Source organism: Manis javanica, chromosome 11 (genome assembly GCF_040802235.1).
Source record: "Manis javanica isolate MJ-LG chromosome 11, MJ_LKY, whole genome shotgun sequence".
Classification (NCBI taxonomy): Eukaryota; Metazoa; Chordata; class Mammalia; order Pholidota; family Manidae; genus Manis; species Manis javanica.
In genome coordinates, this window is record NC_133166.1 from 77235092 (window position 1) to 77252116 (window position 17025).

General features: G+C 45.9%; 1 protein-coding gene across 2 annotated transcripts in view; it reads left to right on the top strand.

Moving 5' to 3' along the window:
- KIF26B (kinesin family member 26B) overlaps nt 1-17025 on the top strand; it is a 425993-nt gene that overhangs the window by 165982 nt on the left and 242986 nt on the right. For both annotated transcript variants that reach the window (XM_037013695.2, XM_037013694.2), the window contains exon 3: nt 7362-7898. In XM_037013695.2, the coding sequence (XP_036869590.2) occupies nt 7362-7898 (537 nt within the window). The remainder of the gene's footprint in view (nt 1-7361; nt 7899-17025) is intronic.

Consider the following 17025-nt stretch of genomic DNA (forward strand, 5'->3'; position numbering starts at 1 on the left):
CAGCTGTTCACTTATTTACCATCCCCTCCCCTCTTAATGCCAAAAATGCTGGCTAAATCCTGGATGAAAGTAAGCCCTAAAACTGTCACTACCACTGCCATGGTATCATCATCTGAAGTACTAAATATATATATATGCACACAGTGCTGGGCTAGATACGGAGATGGTAACTTTGACCATAGTTACTACTGTTTAGCATTTCCAAGGACCAGGACTGTGCTAACCATGTGACACATGCCATCACATCTAATCCTTACTTAATAAAATAGGGACTATTATCAATTGCCATTTTTAGGTTGAAGTAGACTGAAGCTTGGATAGGATTAAAAAAAAAATGATTCCCAGTCACATAGCTACTTAGGCGATAGAGCTAGTACACAAATTCCTGCACTCGAGACCCAGCATTTTCAAAAGAATGAGCAGGTGCTGCCCATGCCATCTGTTAGAAAAGATGGGACACAGACCTTAGAAGAATTTCTGTGTTCTTAATGAGCAGTGCCTCACCTATTCTTTTGAGTAGTTCATACACTGTCTGTAATCATACTAAGTTCTAATTCAAAGGCCCCCTTTCCTTTTGAAGCAGAAAACTCTTTATTGGCTGCAACCCTTTGCACCAGCATTAGCCCTATGAATTGCCTGCGCCCTCCTGGCGCTCCCAGTGGCCTCTCCCATGAACCCAGAGCACAATGGCCAGGGCTGGCCAGTCACCACATCCCAGTTAACTTGGGTTCTTATGTCTGCTTTGGTCTGACTTGGAACATTTCTAGCTTTGGCGGTTTTTGGGTCTCCCTGAGCTCCCCGAGCTCATCTCCCAGCACGTGTATTTCTTTTCACATACCTGATCCACATTTGTGGGTGACGTTATTAAGTGAAGTGCTGTTGGCTTGCAGGCAGACTAAGAAAAGCAGTGACAAGACTGGGTTTAGATGCTGCCTGGCAGGCCAGAGGTTTCTGCTAATGAAATGGGCCTGGAGGCCGGCTGCCATGTCAGGGCCTGGCCAGTCGCTGTCACTGCTCTGGTGGTTATTTTGACGGTGGTTGTGGTTATGTGTGTAATTTGGCCTCGCCAGGAGCCAGCTCTGATTCTAACACTCCCTGGATCCCTCTCATGCCCTTTTCTCCCTGTCACCACCACCCAGCTGGAGAGTGAGCCGTGCTCATGCCAAACAGGTGAGCTGCTCAGGGATGTGCTTCCGCTGGCACCTTCCTTCAGGGACACCATCAGGTGTCAGTGAGCACAGCAGACCCCAGGCCAGGGGCAGTCACTCTTCCTCACAAAGTGGGCACCCTTACCTGTGCAACAGTCTGATTTGTTCTCTGGCTCCCCCCCAAGTATCGTACACCTTGTTGGAGGGCTGGGAACAGACACTCGTGTGTAGCCATCAATCTGTCCCTCTGCGTAGATTCAGCATGACAGCCAGGTGGGGAGTCCCCCATGAGAAGGACGCTGGCTTCTCATGACACTCTGCATCCCTTATCCTGATCCCCACATTCCACGAAGCACGTGTGGAAAGTGAGATGTAAGGTGAGGGGGCTGATGAGAATTGGGGAGCTGAATCTTGCTGAGGAAGAAGTCAGGGTGTCTAACTGGCATTGGTGCATCCTTCAATTTCAGATGTCCAAATTCTCCTTTCTGCCAGTGGCCAAATGAAGATTTGGCCAAATTGTCTTGCTCTTTCTTCTTCTGCATTTGCTGAGGTGAAAACAAATACCACTTCTCTAGGAGACATTTGAGTCCAAATACTTGAATGTTTAACTATGAATGAGAGTAACTGTATTTCTGGCTCAGATCTACCAAGGCTTGCTATTTATGTTTTGCTGTTTCTATTCAAAAAAAGGATTCATTTAATACTGACACCTGCCTTTGGGGATAGAAGTGATGTGAAGAAAGCAAGGACACATGAGGAATGTGGCAGGGGGTGGAGAGGTTGGGAGGCAGGATTGTCAAGAGAAGGAAGGTAAATGCCATTGATCTGCGAGGCTGCCTGCTGTGGGAACAGAACATTGCATTCTCATAGTGCTCTGCTGTTCTGGGGCTCCCAGGACAGCATTTATGCAGGAAGAAAGTTTAGAAACACAGGGGAAAGAAACCTGCCTTAAATCTTTTTGAGCTTGTCACTGGAGGCCTCTGGAAAAATAAACCAGGAGTAAACATCCACAGGAATTTGTGCAACACATGCTGGCCTCTGCCTCCAGCTGTTGTTACCCTTCTCACAGACCCAGAGGCTTTGGAGGAACACGCTCAAAGGACTCTTCAGGCTAAAATAACATGGAAAAAACAACAACTCTGTCCTCAAAAGTGGCACCAGCATTTATTGCTGAGCATCCTGTCCCTCAGAGGATGAGATGGGACAGAAAGCAGTGAGGAACATCAGCCAGTGGCATGACTGGCTTGGGCACCAGTTCTTGCGTCCAGTCCCTCGTGGGCAGCCCCACCTTGTGCACTGAAAGCCAGCTGCCAGCTTGCAAAATAAGCATGTTCCCTTGCCTGCTGGGGGTCTAACTCTGCTGGACCAGGTGCCTAGAGCCCATCTGGAGTTTGCTTTTAGGTAGGTTTCTCTTGTTTTCTTGCTGATGAGCTGGGCTGATGGTTAAAAAAAATCCTTTGAATGTAATCATTACTTTCTTGGGACTTTAGGAGAAAGAGGAGTACATTGTGTTGAGGCAGAGAGTAGGGAATCTATTCTAATACCCTAAGGGAGAGTCAAGTAAAAGGAGGATATCCAGGTTATGGTTGACTCACAGTAGGTTCTTTAGCCAGATAGAACAAATATAGTTGGAGAACTGCCCCAACCTTAGATCTGGAAGAATTTGTTTCACAACCATCACATAATATGTGAGAGCTCACTTAGACGAAATAAATGACAGACAGACTTACACCAACCTCGTTACCTGGCTGTTGTGGCCTTGGTTGGACCCTTTTCAATCAACTATTTATTTCACAGGTATTTCTTGAAATACTATGTAGCAGGTACTATTCTAGACATGGTGGAATTAAATATGGAAAGAGAGAATATTTCCTCTGTGGAGCTGAAATAAAGAATATTTCCTCATAACTATCCAAGCTATAGTTCTACAAATAAAAACTATAGACAAGAAGATAGCTCCTAGAATGGAGCTATAGGAAAACAGGATAATGACAGGATCAGGTTTCACTTCAGTGAAATCATTTGTGGCGGGTGTTGGAGGCCAAGGCTAGAATGAGGGAGACGGTGGTGCTGTGAGATCTGCTAGAAGCATTTCAATGGCAGTGGCGTGGAGGGGAGGGAGAGTTCAAGTGCCTGTAGGAACTACCATTGGCCACATTTGGTGATTAGATTGGAGGGAGAAGGAGGAGACAGAGAAGGTTCTAGATTTCTCACCTGAGCACCTGAGTGGATAATGACATTATTTACTTCAGGGGTGACTGTCAGAGTAAGAATAGGTTTAGGAGCAAATAAAATTAATTTTGAATTGTCAGTTTGAAGAGTATTTATCCAGGAGATGTTTTCCAGGGAGCCTTGGGATACAAGGCTCTGCCTTCAGGAGAAAGGCCAGGGTGGGACAGAGACAGAGGACTCCTGGTCACTGGGATTGGGATGGCTGCTGAGGCCACTGGAATCCATGTAGGGGAGGCCACTGCCCTGAGGAACGGCGATTTGGTCATACTTTCCCAGGTGAGTTTCCACAAGATAGGCGAGCCAACCTAAGAGGGTCATCGGACCTCGAGAGACCCCAAGGAGATGTGGCAGGACACCCACCTTCCTGAAATGCCCCTAAGAGAGGTAGGACAGCAGACAGGATTGGAAGGCCGCTTTATGGAGTTTTCTTTGTCCCTTGGTAGCAGTCACTAATTGGGCAGATTTAGGTGTCTGGACATTAACTCCACTTATCCCTAACCTCCCTTCTAAGGAACTTTAACCAGCTTAAGTGTTTTCTTGAATTCCTCCTCATGGCAGATGTGGAGTAAAAATAATTTGTATTATTTTTGAAAGATGAGAATGTTCTGAGCATAGAACCCTTACCCTTGAAAGTTTAGGATGAGAAGGTTGCCCAAGCACTAACAGCCCATTTTCCTATGAGCCGAAATAAAAATGAGGACTTTGAAAACAGAGGTTCAGCTTGTATATGGTGCCTGCTGTTGCTACAGGCCTGTTCCCGGCAGTCACAGGGCGAATCCAGACTGAACCATAAGAACGTCTTTGGAGCCTGCAACCTAGGTAGCACCCCACATGTTGTGCCTAATTTGTCCCTTACCTGGATCCAGAATTCTTTTGGTGTCCACTGAGCTGGAGGGCACTCCCCTACTCCATCTCCTGGGGCCACTGCCATCGTTTGTTTCCATGTTAGGAAGCCTGAGTATGTGGGGGCCAGGCCCGGTCCTGCAGCTGGCCTTCCCTTCCTGCTTACTACTCCTCTTTCTTGAAGCAGTATTCCCTTTATTTCAGCTCTTACAGAAACTGCAACTAATTCCTTTTTGAAGTTTTGAGTTGCCCTAAAATATTTATAAAGTCTAGACATGCACTTGAAAGGAATTTTAGCTTCCAGAAATTGTTTGGCTTGACTCACTGAGGCCTTTTGATGATAAGAACTCACAGAGGGTTTCAGATCAAGTTTTGCTTAATTTAGGGAACAACCCTGTGACGTAAGCTAGCAATCACATACTCATTGAAGGATCAACCTCGGCTGTTCCCCATGAGCCAACAGTGGCTCTTTGCTGCTTCCTGTGTTGATTACACTAGTAGTGGGCTCAGCTGCAGCCCTCATGGGTGGTTTTGTCGACACCTCAGGGACGAGGAAGCCCTGAGCACTGTGTGTGTGTGTGTGTGTGTGTGTGTGTGTGTTGATTGGTCCTAAACTAGAGGTGGCAGCAAAGGGACATGGCATTTGACAGTCCAGGAACCAAGAAGGTCCCCTGGACTGTGAACTAGACAGGCGCGATCCTTAGCTCCTCAGCCCAATGCCAGGCCTGGAAACACACATTATTTGTTAAAGGTTAGAAGTTGAGCAGCAAATAGAAACAGGCTGAGTAAAGAAGTAAAGAAGGTACTGCTTCAAGGGGGAGTAGCAAAGACCCAGAAAAAAAGAGAGAAGGAACCCTCAGCATCAGACTCATGCCATTTCTGGGGAGTGGGTGTGTCTATTCTGTTCCATTTGCAGGTATCAGTCCAATCCAGATGCTACAAGGATCTATAATCAACTGTGCTGTGTGGATGGGACTGGTCTTACATCTGCCTCCTTACTGTGACACTTCTACCAGATTATTGGGTTCACAAAAATGTCCTAATTAAGCAATTAATTTGAGGCTTCTTGGAACCAAATCACTTGGTGCCTTGAAAGCATAAGCCTTGGGTTGCTGATTGCTTCTAAGCACCAGTCTCTGATTTCTCTCACTGTCACTATTTATGTAGTAGATGTGGCAATAAATAAATGAATTATGAAATGACTAAAGGATAATATACCATGTGGTCACTCAAAATCACATTTTCAAATGGCATTTGTTGATAAGGGAAAATCCTCATCATGTAATGTTATGTGAAAAAGCAAGAAACTATATCTTGGCACATTAGGGGACCTAAATCAATTCCTTTTGAGTAAATGGACATTTCCGATGAATGAGGTAAAAACCTTGTATATCTGTGCAAAAATGATAAATTTTTATTGAGCCATTGATAAATATGGCTCTTTGGCTCTTGAAGTGAAAAACCATAGGACTGGCGGTCTGGAAGTCCGTGTGCCGTCCAAGCTTTGAGCCCGCTTGGAGCCCAGTTTCCCGATCTGAAAGCTGAGTTGAGTATCTGCTCTAGAGTGGTCCCCGTGGGACTCTGAGCTGTGATCCGACCCCGGACACAGCAGCTGCCATCAAGAACGTCTGACAATGGTTCATATCACTTTGCCAGCCAGTCTTGATCAACCTTGACCTCCCATTGTTTCCTGTCATTTTATAGGACTCTTCTGAGTTTCCAACTCCTGAGCCACTCCTTGCTGCTGCTGTGTAAAGAGGTCTCTTGATTTATCAATCAATTAATCAGTGCCTGCTGAGGAGCTTTTCAGGGTAATTAAACAGTGAAAAACAAAATGCTGGTGCCTATAATCAGGAACAACCCCCCTGCCACTGATCTTCCTGCCCCCATGGCTGCCCCGCTCTGCCTCCCTCACCCACAGCTCATCACACCCCTTGCAGTCATGAAGGGGCTTCTACCCATTAAAGCTGACAGCAAATATCAGAAGGGCGGGTTTTGTTCTAATGTCCTACAGGAAAATAAGCCTTGAAATGCCCCATCACTTATTTGCAAAAATTATTTAATCTCAAAAGCCTAACCAGGTCCCAAAGATGGCCTAATGGCTCTGTCCATGTATGCAGATACTGTAGTCCCATAGTTGTGCAGCCGGAAGGACCTTGCAACACAGGCCAGGGCCATGTGTGACAGAGGAGAGGTTCAGTGAAGCTAAGTTACCCAGAGTCAGCCAGCTCATTAGTAGCAGAACTAGACCCAGGACCCAAATATTGTGATGCCCACTTAACACTTGTAGTGCTTATTTCTCTGTGGAATTCTGTTTTCCTATAAAAATTATAGCAAAGTAAATGAAAGAAACCATCCTCACAAAATCCATATTCTAATTTCTTTCAGAGATGGGCTTCTCAGCCAAAGAGGTTTTTAAAAATAGTTTTAGATGAAATTTGTGTGGGAAAAGTATCTTAGACTATGAAGGAGATGTTTTTCTTTTAGTTGTTTAGGATATCAGATACACGCATGCAGGCGTGGCCAGTTCACCGTGGCACACGACGAGCACAGTGAGCCTGCAGAGGTTTGCTGGGCTGGGTCTCTGGTCCGGAGTCTGTTCAGTTTGGTTTTCTTCCAGTGGCACATGGCACACAGCACTAACGAGGCTGGGATTGTCTTATAATAGGATCTCTGTTCTGGGTCACAAGTAGCAAGCTTCTCCAGCCGTTACCAACTTTCCATGGGTCACAGGGGCCAGGTGGCCACATGCCTCAGTCCAGAATGGCTGCAGTCGCCCATCATACCTGGGCAAACACTTTTGTCTACTTGGGAGGATCTATGTATGGCTCTAATTCTTCAGTGGACACAGTGAAATCTGGAATGTTCTTACTTGACTGGCCTGGTGAGGAGAACACTTAGAAGTGTTTTTTTTTTTTAATTCCTTAAAGCCTCCGCTATAAAAATCTTACATTTGTTGTCTAATGTGTTTGTCAACTAGAGGCTCTTCTGCTAGTGTGCCTGCTCTTTTCTGTTGGATGTCAATTAAGCGCCAACTCTGGATACATCCAGGGCTTAACTCATAAGCCAGACATTGACTTGTACTTACCAGACTTGAGTTATAGGCTCTCCTTTTTTTTCTGCTTGTGTGTTCTCTAGGACCCTTCTTTCTCAGCTGTGATTCACGACAAACTCCAGGTCCCCAACACCATCCGGAAGGCTTGGAACGACAGGGACAACCGCTGTGACATCTGTGCCACGCACCTGAACCAGCTGAAGCAGGAGGCCGTCCAGATGGTGCTGACCTTGGAGCAGGCAGCTGGCAGCGAGCACTACGATGGCTCACCTGGCTCACCCCCACTGCTCTCCAACATCCCCACCCTGGTGGGGCCTCGGCACGTGGGTGGGCTCCAGCAGCCCAGGGAGTGGGCCTTTGTGCCCGCACCCTGTGCCTCTTCCAGCTACACAGCCTTTGTCACCGCCAGGCACAGCAGCAAACCCAACAGCCTCGGGGTCAGCAGTGGGGCAGAGAAGAAGAGTGGGTCCCCGACCCACCAGGCCAAGGTCAGCCTCCAGATGGCCACCAGTCCCAGCAATGGGAACATTCTTAACTCAGTGGCAATCCAGACTCACCAGTATTTGGATGGCACCTGGTCCCTATCGAGAACCAACGGGGTCACCCTGTACCCCTACCAGGTAAGCAGCCTCTGAGCAGGAAGAATGGGGTTGGCTGGAGTCAGAGTGGATAAGTGGACAGCAACTCCTTTTCCCACTCCTGTCCTTCTGGGAACTCCCTAACCCAGAGCCTAATCTTTGCATATGGGGCTTCTAGATGTTGCTGAATAAAGATAAAATATGCAGGGGACCAGAGGTCCACAATAGCACTGCTTCCATTGCCTGCACCATCTAAAGGAGGTGTAGGCTCCCTTCCTACCCTCTCCTACCTTGACAGACCATTACCCTTTTCTATATGCAACTCACCTTAAATACCATTGGGAATAGATTACCAAATGTGTTTTCCCCTTTTCTTATTTTCACAGTTATTTAAATTAACATTTACTCCCAAGTTTCCCTATAGAAACGAGTGAGTGGGTATTAAATCAGTGAAGGAGTCTAAAAAAATTGTCTTAATTTTTCTTGGGTGAGTTTTGTGTTGGGTGAGGACTGGGCTTACCTTTTAGGTCCTGTGGCCCCTGTGTTAGTCATGAGGGGAGCAACAGAAAGCACTGCCCGTCCCTGTGGAGTGCAGAGGTGGCTATGGTCATGGAGTGTCAGTCAGGGAAGCTAACTAGTATAACAGATGATCTCAGGCCATTTCCTACTCGGTTTCCCCATTACACTGGGTGTTCGGCAGGGGGCCTTCAATCATGATGCAGAGACGCAGGCTCCGCTGTCACTTTCCAGGGGCTTCAGAGCCTTCCACTAGATCAGTACAACCAGCTAGGCAACAAGGGAAGGGAGAGCCTGCAGGTTCTCACAGGGGACTAGGTGGCCCAGCCTAGAAGGGGCATATATAACTTTGCATCCACATTCCAGGAGCAAGAATCCAGTCTCCTTCCCCACCTACCACGGGGGAGGCTGGGAGAGCCAACTTGTCCGTGGGCCCAGGAGGGAAAAAGAAACAAGTTGAGTGAACACATAGCATAGTTTCTGTTACGTGGGGCAAAGGTAGAGGGGAGCATAAAATGATTAAATGTATCTGATAAAATTCCTGGTGACTTCTCTAGAGTGGAAGAGGGAATATAGATTTTTTCTGTTGATATCTTGAAAGAAAGTGGGGAGTATGGATCATTATCTTAAGAAATTAGTGTTCTTGACCTGCCAAACTTTTCATTTACTGGTATCTTTGTAGTTTACAAAATACAGTACACACATCATTTTATTTAACCCCACAATGGGCCTGTGAGGTAGGCAGGGCAGATGTTACATCTCTTTTACAGATGGGGAGCATGGTTCTTAGAGAAACTGAATGATCTGTGGCCGCACAGTCAGTGACAGGATCAGCACCAGCTCTCCCCTGCCCAGGGCAATGGGCTTCCCTACGGCAGAGCAATCTCCTATCCACATCTTTACCATATATGGCTCCTTTTCAGACAGGACATACCAGAGAAATGGACTTCTATTTTGACCTGCAGGGGCCTAGCTGTCATTTTACCCTCAGTGGAATTTTCTGGGTGTTTGGAATTTGTGGATGTAAAGAAGAACCCTTGCTGGGCCTTCATAGCCTGATGCTTGCCCATACCACGTAGAGCAGGAACACGCATCTTCTTTCTGTTGTTGAATACCATGCTTCTTTTGTTTGCAATTTTAAAATACAGCATTTTGAAAATTATAGAGGTGTCTGTTGCAAAATAAAAGAAATACGAAAAGTATAAATAACTTGTAGAAAATCAATAGCACCCAGAAAGAGACTATGTAACATTTGAGTATATTTCCTCCCAGTATTTTATACACACATACAATTTATAAAATTGTAATTATGTTCAATTCTGTGATCTGCTTTTCACTTAATATACTGGGTGCATTTTCCCATTGGCATTATGTATTTTTCTAGAATGTGGCCCTTAGTAGTAGCATAATATTCCATTAGATGACCACTATCCATTATATAAGGATGTCCTAATTTATAGAACCAAAGCACCAATTACCAGAGTTTTTGCTTCTATAGATAAAATGCTCTGGTGCACACGCTTCTACCTAGGTCATGTTTTTCAATCCAGCCCAGGTTGTGCCAGCCACATACTCATGTTACACAGACAACTCACACTCCACCTTCGTGGGCCCCAGAGCACTTGTAACGCATGTCAGGTGCTGGTTAGAAGACTCAGCTGCCGCACAGTGCTGGTGAGCAAGCACAGAGGGATTTGGGACTGGTGCTTTCTCGTAAAATATTGAAGAGCTGGGGATGTGTGGGTGAGACAGGGAAAGCTGCTTGAGAGGCAGGTTAGGGATTGACACTGCATTTCTTTTATTTGTGCAGTAAGTCTTTCTGCTCCTCCTCTTTTTCTCCTAACTCAGATGAAAAAGAATTTCTTGTACAATAGTGTTTGTTAAGCTTTAACCGAGTGCCAGGCACAATGCTTGGTTTTTGGTGGGGCTCCTGCTTTGGGCTGGAAACCCACATTCCTGTCCTGCTGTCCTTAGGGGAAGAGGCAGCTGGACTGCACATTATAAGCCAGGGAGGTGAGTGCAAAGGTGCAGAGGCACACGCTGCTTTCTTTGCAAGTGCACAGAAGGGCTCACAGTCCAGGCGGGGCAGGGGTGGGTCAGTGTGGCCTAAAGCCATATTCATAGTTGATGCATGTAAGCCATAACTTGAGATTGTCCTGGGAAAATTTGATTGTTTTTGTCCAACTCCAAAACAGACTGATTCATGCATTTCCCCTGAGTAATAGTTAAAGGGACCACAGGAAATCTCTCTGGGATAAAGGGATTTGGTGCCTGGCTGTGAATCTCTGTCACCCTGGTGCCCTAGGATGGGGGCTCTGGGTCTGGCCAGACTGAATGTCTCCTGCTGTGGACATCTCCCTGCAGTAAATATTCTGCAGTTCACAGGCTAGCCGGCTCAGCAGAGATGGTTGACTGCTCTGGAAGCTGACCTCACTTGTCCTGCTATCCCACACTCCTGCTTCCCTCCCCAAAGAGCAGACAGCTCTGGATCTGTGCCAGAGCTGTTCCTTGGGCAGAGAAGCGTCTAGACTCTGTCACAACTGAGGTTCTGCTCTACACCCAGAGACCTGGAGCCTTCAGATGCATGAGAGAGGACACTGACTCTCTGGCACTGCGGTGAGAGGCAGTGACAAAGCTGAGGACAGGCTTCCCAACAGTGAGCAGGGTAAAACTTTTGCATGGTTAACACAAAGGTCCCTTGGATCTCTCAAGCCCCTTGTTGTCCCCACCACTTGTCTAAAGCCTGTAACAATCTTTGATTGTCTTTCAAAGAAAGTCTTTCTTCTGTTAGCTTGCAGACATAGAACACAATCTAGACACATACGTGGAAAGTAGAAAATGCTCTTAAACCTCCATCTGACCACATGACCACTGACTTTGAGGAGACATTTCTGGATTAGTTCCTTGTCTCAACCACAGATTAATTACCTCTCTGAATGGCAGCTGCATTTGACATTCATTATAGTAAGTAATTGCAGGACAGACTGTCCACATAACAGTCATAGGATTCTGACCCAGAATCACAGATGCCAGTTGTAGAATGGTAACTGCCCTTCGCGTCAGGCGGGAGGTTTGGAGACGGTCCTACCTAGGTCAAGGCCATGGCTCCACCAGTTGATGAACCTCAGGTGAGTAGCTTCACATCTATTAACACCTGTTTCCTTACCTATGAAATCTCTACCCTGTAGGGTTACAAATAGAAAATGATTAAGAGAACAATGAAAACATTTTGTAAACTATAAGGCAGAGATACCAATATTAGCTGTGTTTCAGCCCTCATTTGCCAGAGGAGGAACCTAAGGCTGAGAGAAATGAGGTTTCTTTTGTTCAGTTTCCTGAATCATAGTCTGATCTTTTTTGCAGGCTTATAATGTAGAGAACATGGATCCCTTTGTTCTCATATTTCTCACAGGAGCCAGCATGTGCAGAAGCAGCTGCTAGCTAGAGAAAATGTCAAGCCCAGGGAAACAAGAGAGGTGTTTTCATGACTGGCCCTAGATTTAGGAAAAAATTCCAGGCCATAAGACCTCTCTCCAGATCACAGGGTCTTTGGTAGAAACCACCAGGCTAACCTTTATCTGAAGTGTCTTAATGATACTCAAGAAATCCTTGGTTGCAGAGAAAAGAATCCAGAAGCCATTTTGCTGCCACACTCAATACAGGGACCTTTGGAAGGGTGGGAGAAATTTATTTCACAGGACTTTGATGGATTGAACATGTCGAGAAAATTCAAGATATTAGGTTAATACGTAAGTCATGAATCCATAATGGATCGTCAATATGATGAAGTATTTAATGTACATTTCTCGAGTTAAAGGAAAATGTACTTGACAAAAATTATCCAGCTTCCTCAAAAAGCATCTATTGGGCTTAGTGTCAGAGATGATGCTAGACTGAACCCTGGCGGAAGTCAGCGTGGGACTATCTCTGTTTTATCTTTAGTTATTAATTGTGCCTAGGAAGCTCATGCACTGTTGAAGTTTACATCCTGAGATAAGGGCAAGAGCGAGTCAAAGAGCACCAATCTGCTGAGCTATCAGGACCTTGAAGTATCTCCTTTCTCTGCAGAGATCAGATGCCATGGGAGGACTGGTGCTGGCCCTTTTATGGAGGACTTCCAAGGGCCACTGTAAGAGGAAGGCAAGACTCTGAGGCTTGCAGGCTCGCCAGCACCCTGAGGCTTTGTTTATGACTGATTCGTGGAAGCTAGAAGAACATATTCTAGTGTAGTGGGTGTCTGGTGGGTGAGGTAGGCCTGCGCCCCTTGCTCTGAACTGTTTTTCGAGGAAGTAGCAGGGGTGGTATTTGCAGGGGGCCAGGAGCAGAGAATTCCCCCTCCCATTCTTTGCTCAGCTACTGGGATTTGAAATGTACCAAGTGTGCCTTTTGGCTGGCCTGTGGCAGTTTCCAGCCCACTTGTGGCCATCTCTGCCTGGCCAGGGAACAGCAGATGGTGTTGCCATTTGACAATTAATGATATCAAAAAGGGTTTTTTTTTAACATCATGGGTTTCTGTTCCATTTTTCATAGATGGTCAAAGGAATATCATTTATCTCTATGCCTTTTGACAAACCATGAACATGAGGAATCTTGTATATTCAGTCACATTCAGTCAGGACAGAGCGTTTCCCAAGGATCTGGTGCTCTGAGTGAACTTCAAAAAGGGTCATCACACCTTATGAATGTGGGCAGGGCCATGGTCTGAAAGGAATACCCTAACTTCAGGAAATTTCAAAAATATTTTTTATCTGGTCGTTTATCTGGTGCAGTAGACTGAGTAAGGGCCCCCCAAAGACGCTCATGTCCGAATCCTCCGAACCTGTGGATATGGTACCTTACACAGTAAAAGGGTTTTGGCAGAAGTGATTAAGGCTTTCGAGACAATGAGATCAACCTCAGATTATCTGGGTGGGTCCAGGGTCATCACAAAGAGGCAGACGGAGGCAGGAACACCTGAATCAGAGGTGATGTCAGGACCGAAGCAGAGGTCAGAAACTAGATGCCATGGTGCCGGCTTTGAACATAGAGGAAGAAGCCCCCAGCCGAGGAGGCAAGGCAGCCTTTGGAAGCTGCTAAAGTCAAGGAATCAGAGTCTCTCATTGAGACTTAGGGTTTTGCCCTCCAGAACTTTAGAGTATAGAGGATGAATTTGCGTTGTCATAAACTGCAAACTCTGTAGTGAGTGTGGCTTCAGCAGCAGTGAGAGGCTAATACACCTACGTGGTAACCTTTGGTAGCTAAGAAGCTAGATGTGCACAGACCCAGGAGTGGCTGTAGAAACCTGCAGTATGGCCAAGAACGCTGGCTTGTCATTTCACACAGCGCACCGCACTGCCCTGTGCATCAGACGGTACATTAGCTAGCCAGATTATTTCATCTGGATGCCTCCCCAGAACGAGAGGTTACTCATCCCGCACGGTTGATTTTCAGTTGTCTCAGATTTCCCTATTATTGTAGTATCATAACAATAAGCACAACACAGCCACTGTTCCCTGTAGCTAGTAATTACCATTGTGTAAGTCTGTCTTGCTGTGGAAACTGCAGAAAACATTCCAAGGTCAGGGTGGGAGGGCTTTAGAGACTAGATGAGTGTGTGCAGAAGCAGCCCCCGTTCTCTGCAGGGTCTTTTGACCGGGTTTCACAGAAATGCCCCAGGATCAATCCTTACCTCATCTGGTACTTTGATGATCAAATGCATTTGGAAGCACTTTGAAACTTGTAGAGCCGAATGTGTTAACTGGTATCATCTTTTAATTCAGTAGGCAGAAGACAGCCATTGGAGATTCTGGAGCAGGAGAATGGGGAAATTCCCTTGCCTGACCGCAGGAATTCTTAACCTTGGCTGTGTACTAGAATCCCTTGGGAGCTGAAAAGACATACCAGTGCCTAAGCCACACCCAGACCAATTAAAGCAGAATATATGGAGGCGGTGTCCAGGGTTTGGTTTGAACTGCCAGGGCCAAGAACCACAGCCCTGAAGAACAGTTTATCTGGAAGTGGTGTACTACGTACAGGGAAGGGGCAGTGAATAGACAGATAAATGATAGACAGAGAGAGCCCATTAGTTTCCTAGGACTGTCATAGCGAATTACCACAACTAGGCATCTTCAAACAACAAAATTTTATTCTATGTATTTCTGGAGGCTGGAAGTTCAAAATCAAGGTGTTGGCAGAGCAATGCTCCCTCTGAAGACTCTGGGCAAGAATCCTTCCTTGCTTCCTCCAGCTTCTGGTGGCCCGACTGCCCCTTGGCTTGTGGCTGCACTGCTCCAGCCTCTGCCTCTGTTCACCTGGTGCCTCCTCCTCTTTCTGTCTCTCTCTGTCCCCTCCTCTTACTGTAAGGACACCAGGCACTGGATTTAGGGCCCACCCTAATCCAGAATGACCTTGGCTCAATCCTTAACTAATTACATGTACAAAGACCCTATTTCCAAATAAGGCCACAGGTCATGAGGTTCTGAGTGGAGATGAATTTGGGGGGGACACTATACAAACCACTACAGATTGATGACAAATGGATAGATAGATAAATCAATCTGTCTATAGATAGATGATAGATAGATGGAGGGTAGATAGAATTGAGGTGAGACACACCGGTGCCTCTTTCTTGTTGACATGCTTCTGAGAAAAAAGCAGCAGTGGAGGATTCATTCACATTCTTTGTTTGGAGCAAAATTAAGGGGAATAGATAAAAAGGGTAAAGCAAAGAGCTTAAGGCTGGTGTCATATCCACACCAGCCCCTCGTATGGAGGGAGGAGAACCCTCAAAGGCCAACGAAATGAACAAACTGCACAGAGATGAGGCTGGATGGTTAACTCATGGACAGGGTTTTGTGTATTAACAGCCTCCTCTTCTCAACTTCTAAGACACCTTTAAAGTCAGTTTGTGTGCTCGCAGCCACAGGCACAAATGTAAAGGCACTTCTTGAAATGCTGCCTGCAAGGAGCCAGTTCACGCTGAGGTCCTGTCTGATAGTGCTGGAGCAGACATGCCTTTCCACGGACCCAACTGTTTGGGTGGCTTACATTGGTGGAATGCTCTGCACCTTTGTTTTTCTTCTGTAGAAATATTTCTAGGCCCCATAAAGAGGCTAGAAATAATGGGTGAGGTGCTGTGCCCCATAAAGCTGTATTTCTTAGACACCTCCCCCTTTCTATGTGGGTGGGTGGAGTGGGTGCTGAGGGGTGGGGGGAACCCCCAGGGTAGGGGCTGACTGACCTTTCCCTCCAGCACTCCTGGCAAGGCTGGGTGGAGGGCACAGCTGAGATTTGCTACAGGACAGAGGGGAGGTCATGGCCAGAGAGAGAACTCTGTCCATGTAGACCCTTTGTACAGCTCTTCTGTTTCAGCTATCCTGGGTTCTGCAGGCAAAATATTAGCTTTCTTTGTAGACTTGAGGAAAAGCCCAAAGGAATGCCAGCTACCCACAGTGAGCTGGCCACAGGGGTGACAATAGCTGATGCTTTTCTTTTTTTAATGACAAAGTAAACATTTATTTTAGAAAGTCTGGGGCTGATACTTATCAATGGTTTTATCCAAATCTCCAAAAACAAGGGACGAGATATTAATCCACACTGGATTTGCTGCTCATGCGTCAGGAATAACAGCCCAGCTTCCTTGCTTACTGTGTGACCTCTGGCAGGCTTCCTAATTGGCATGTGTCTGTATTTTCTCGCCTGCAAAGTGGAGAGCAGCAGAGCTGTTACAGGCATTATATGAGGCACTGTATGTTGACCATTTAGCATGATGTCTGACATGTGGTGACCCCTCTGTTAAGTGACTTGAAGCCTGAGTACCATCTTGTAGCCAAGTCAGTTTCACATGACCAAGATTCAATGGAATCTGGGCCCTCTTTTCCAATAGAAGAACCAGTGGTGGATGAAAAACAAGACCAAAACCATGACATGAGTATCAAGCACATGGAATAAAGGTTACCCAGCAACTCAGAAAACACTAGCCACTTCTATGTGTTACCAGAAACCAACTTCCCATACGTGTACCACATCGTCACGGGCTGGCACATTCTAAGGGGAGTGATCTTTCTCCAGGAGGGTGAGTGCACTGATGAAATTGTGAAGGGCATGGGCCAACTTTTCTCCATATTTGAAGGCCTTTTTAAAGGAGGAGGGGAGGCAAAATATAGACTTGTGCCATTTGAAATTCTACAGAATAGTAGAGCAAGGTAGCATTTAAAATAATGCAAAAGAATAGCACCTCATTCTTTTGCAGGTTTTAGAAGTATCAAGTAATTCAGGCCTAGATAATGATTCTTATTGAACAAAGGCTTTGAAAGAGTCCTCAGATAACTCACTCTGCCTCTCCTTACTTAGGCCCCTATGGTAAAACATAGTTGTGGTATATTTGCTTTCTTATTACTCACTTATATCTTTCATTATAAAATATGAATCTTTCTTTTAAAATTATTGTATAACTTGGCATCCTCAACAAAGTGGAACGTTGAGTGTCCTCCTTACATACCCCCACCCAGACATACACCTAATAACTCTCAACTTGAGATTTGACTGTGCTAACCATCTTTAGCGTGACAAATCAGCATGCCTCTATCTTATAGAGGTATTTGTGAGCATTAGTTAATGAGTCATGTATTTCATATGCCTAAGTCATTCCCAGGGAGTAATTTAGGTTTTTAGG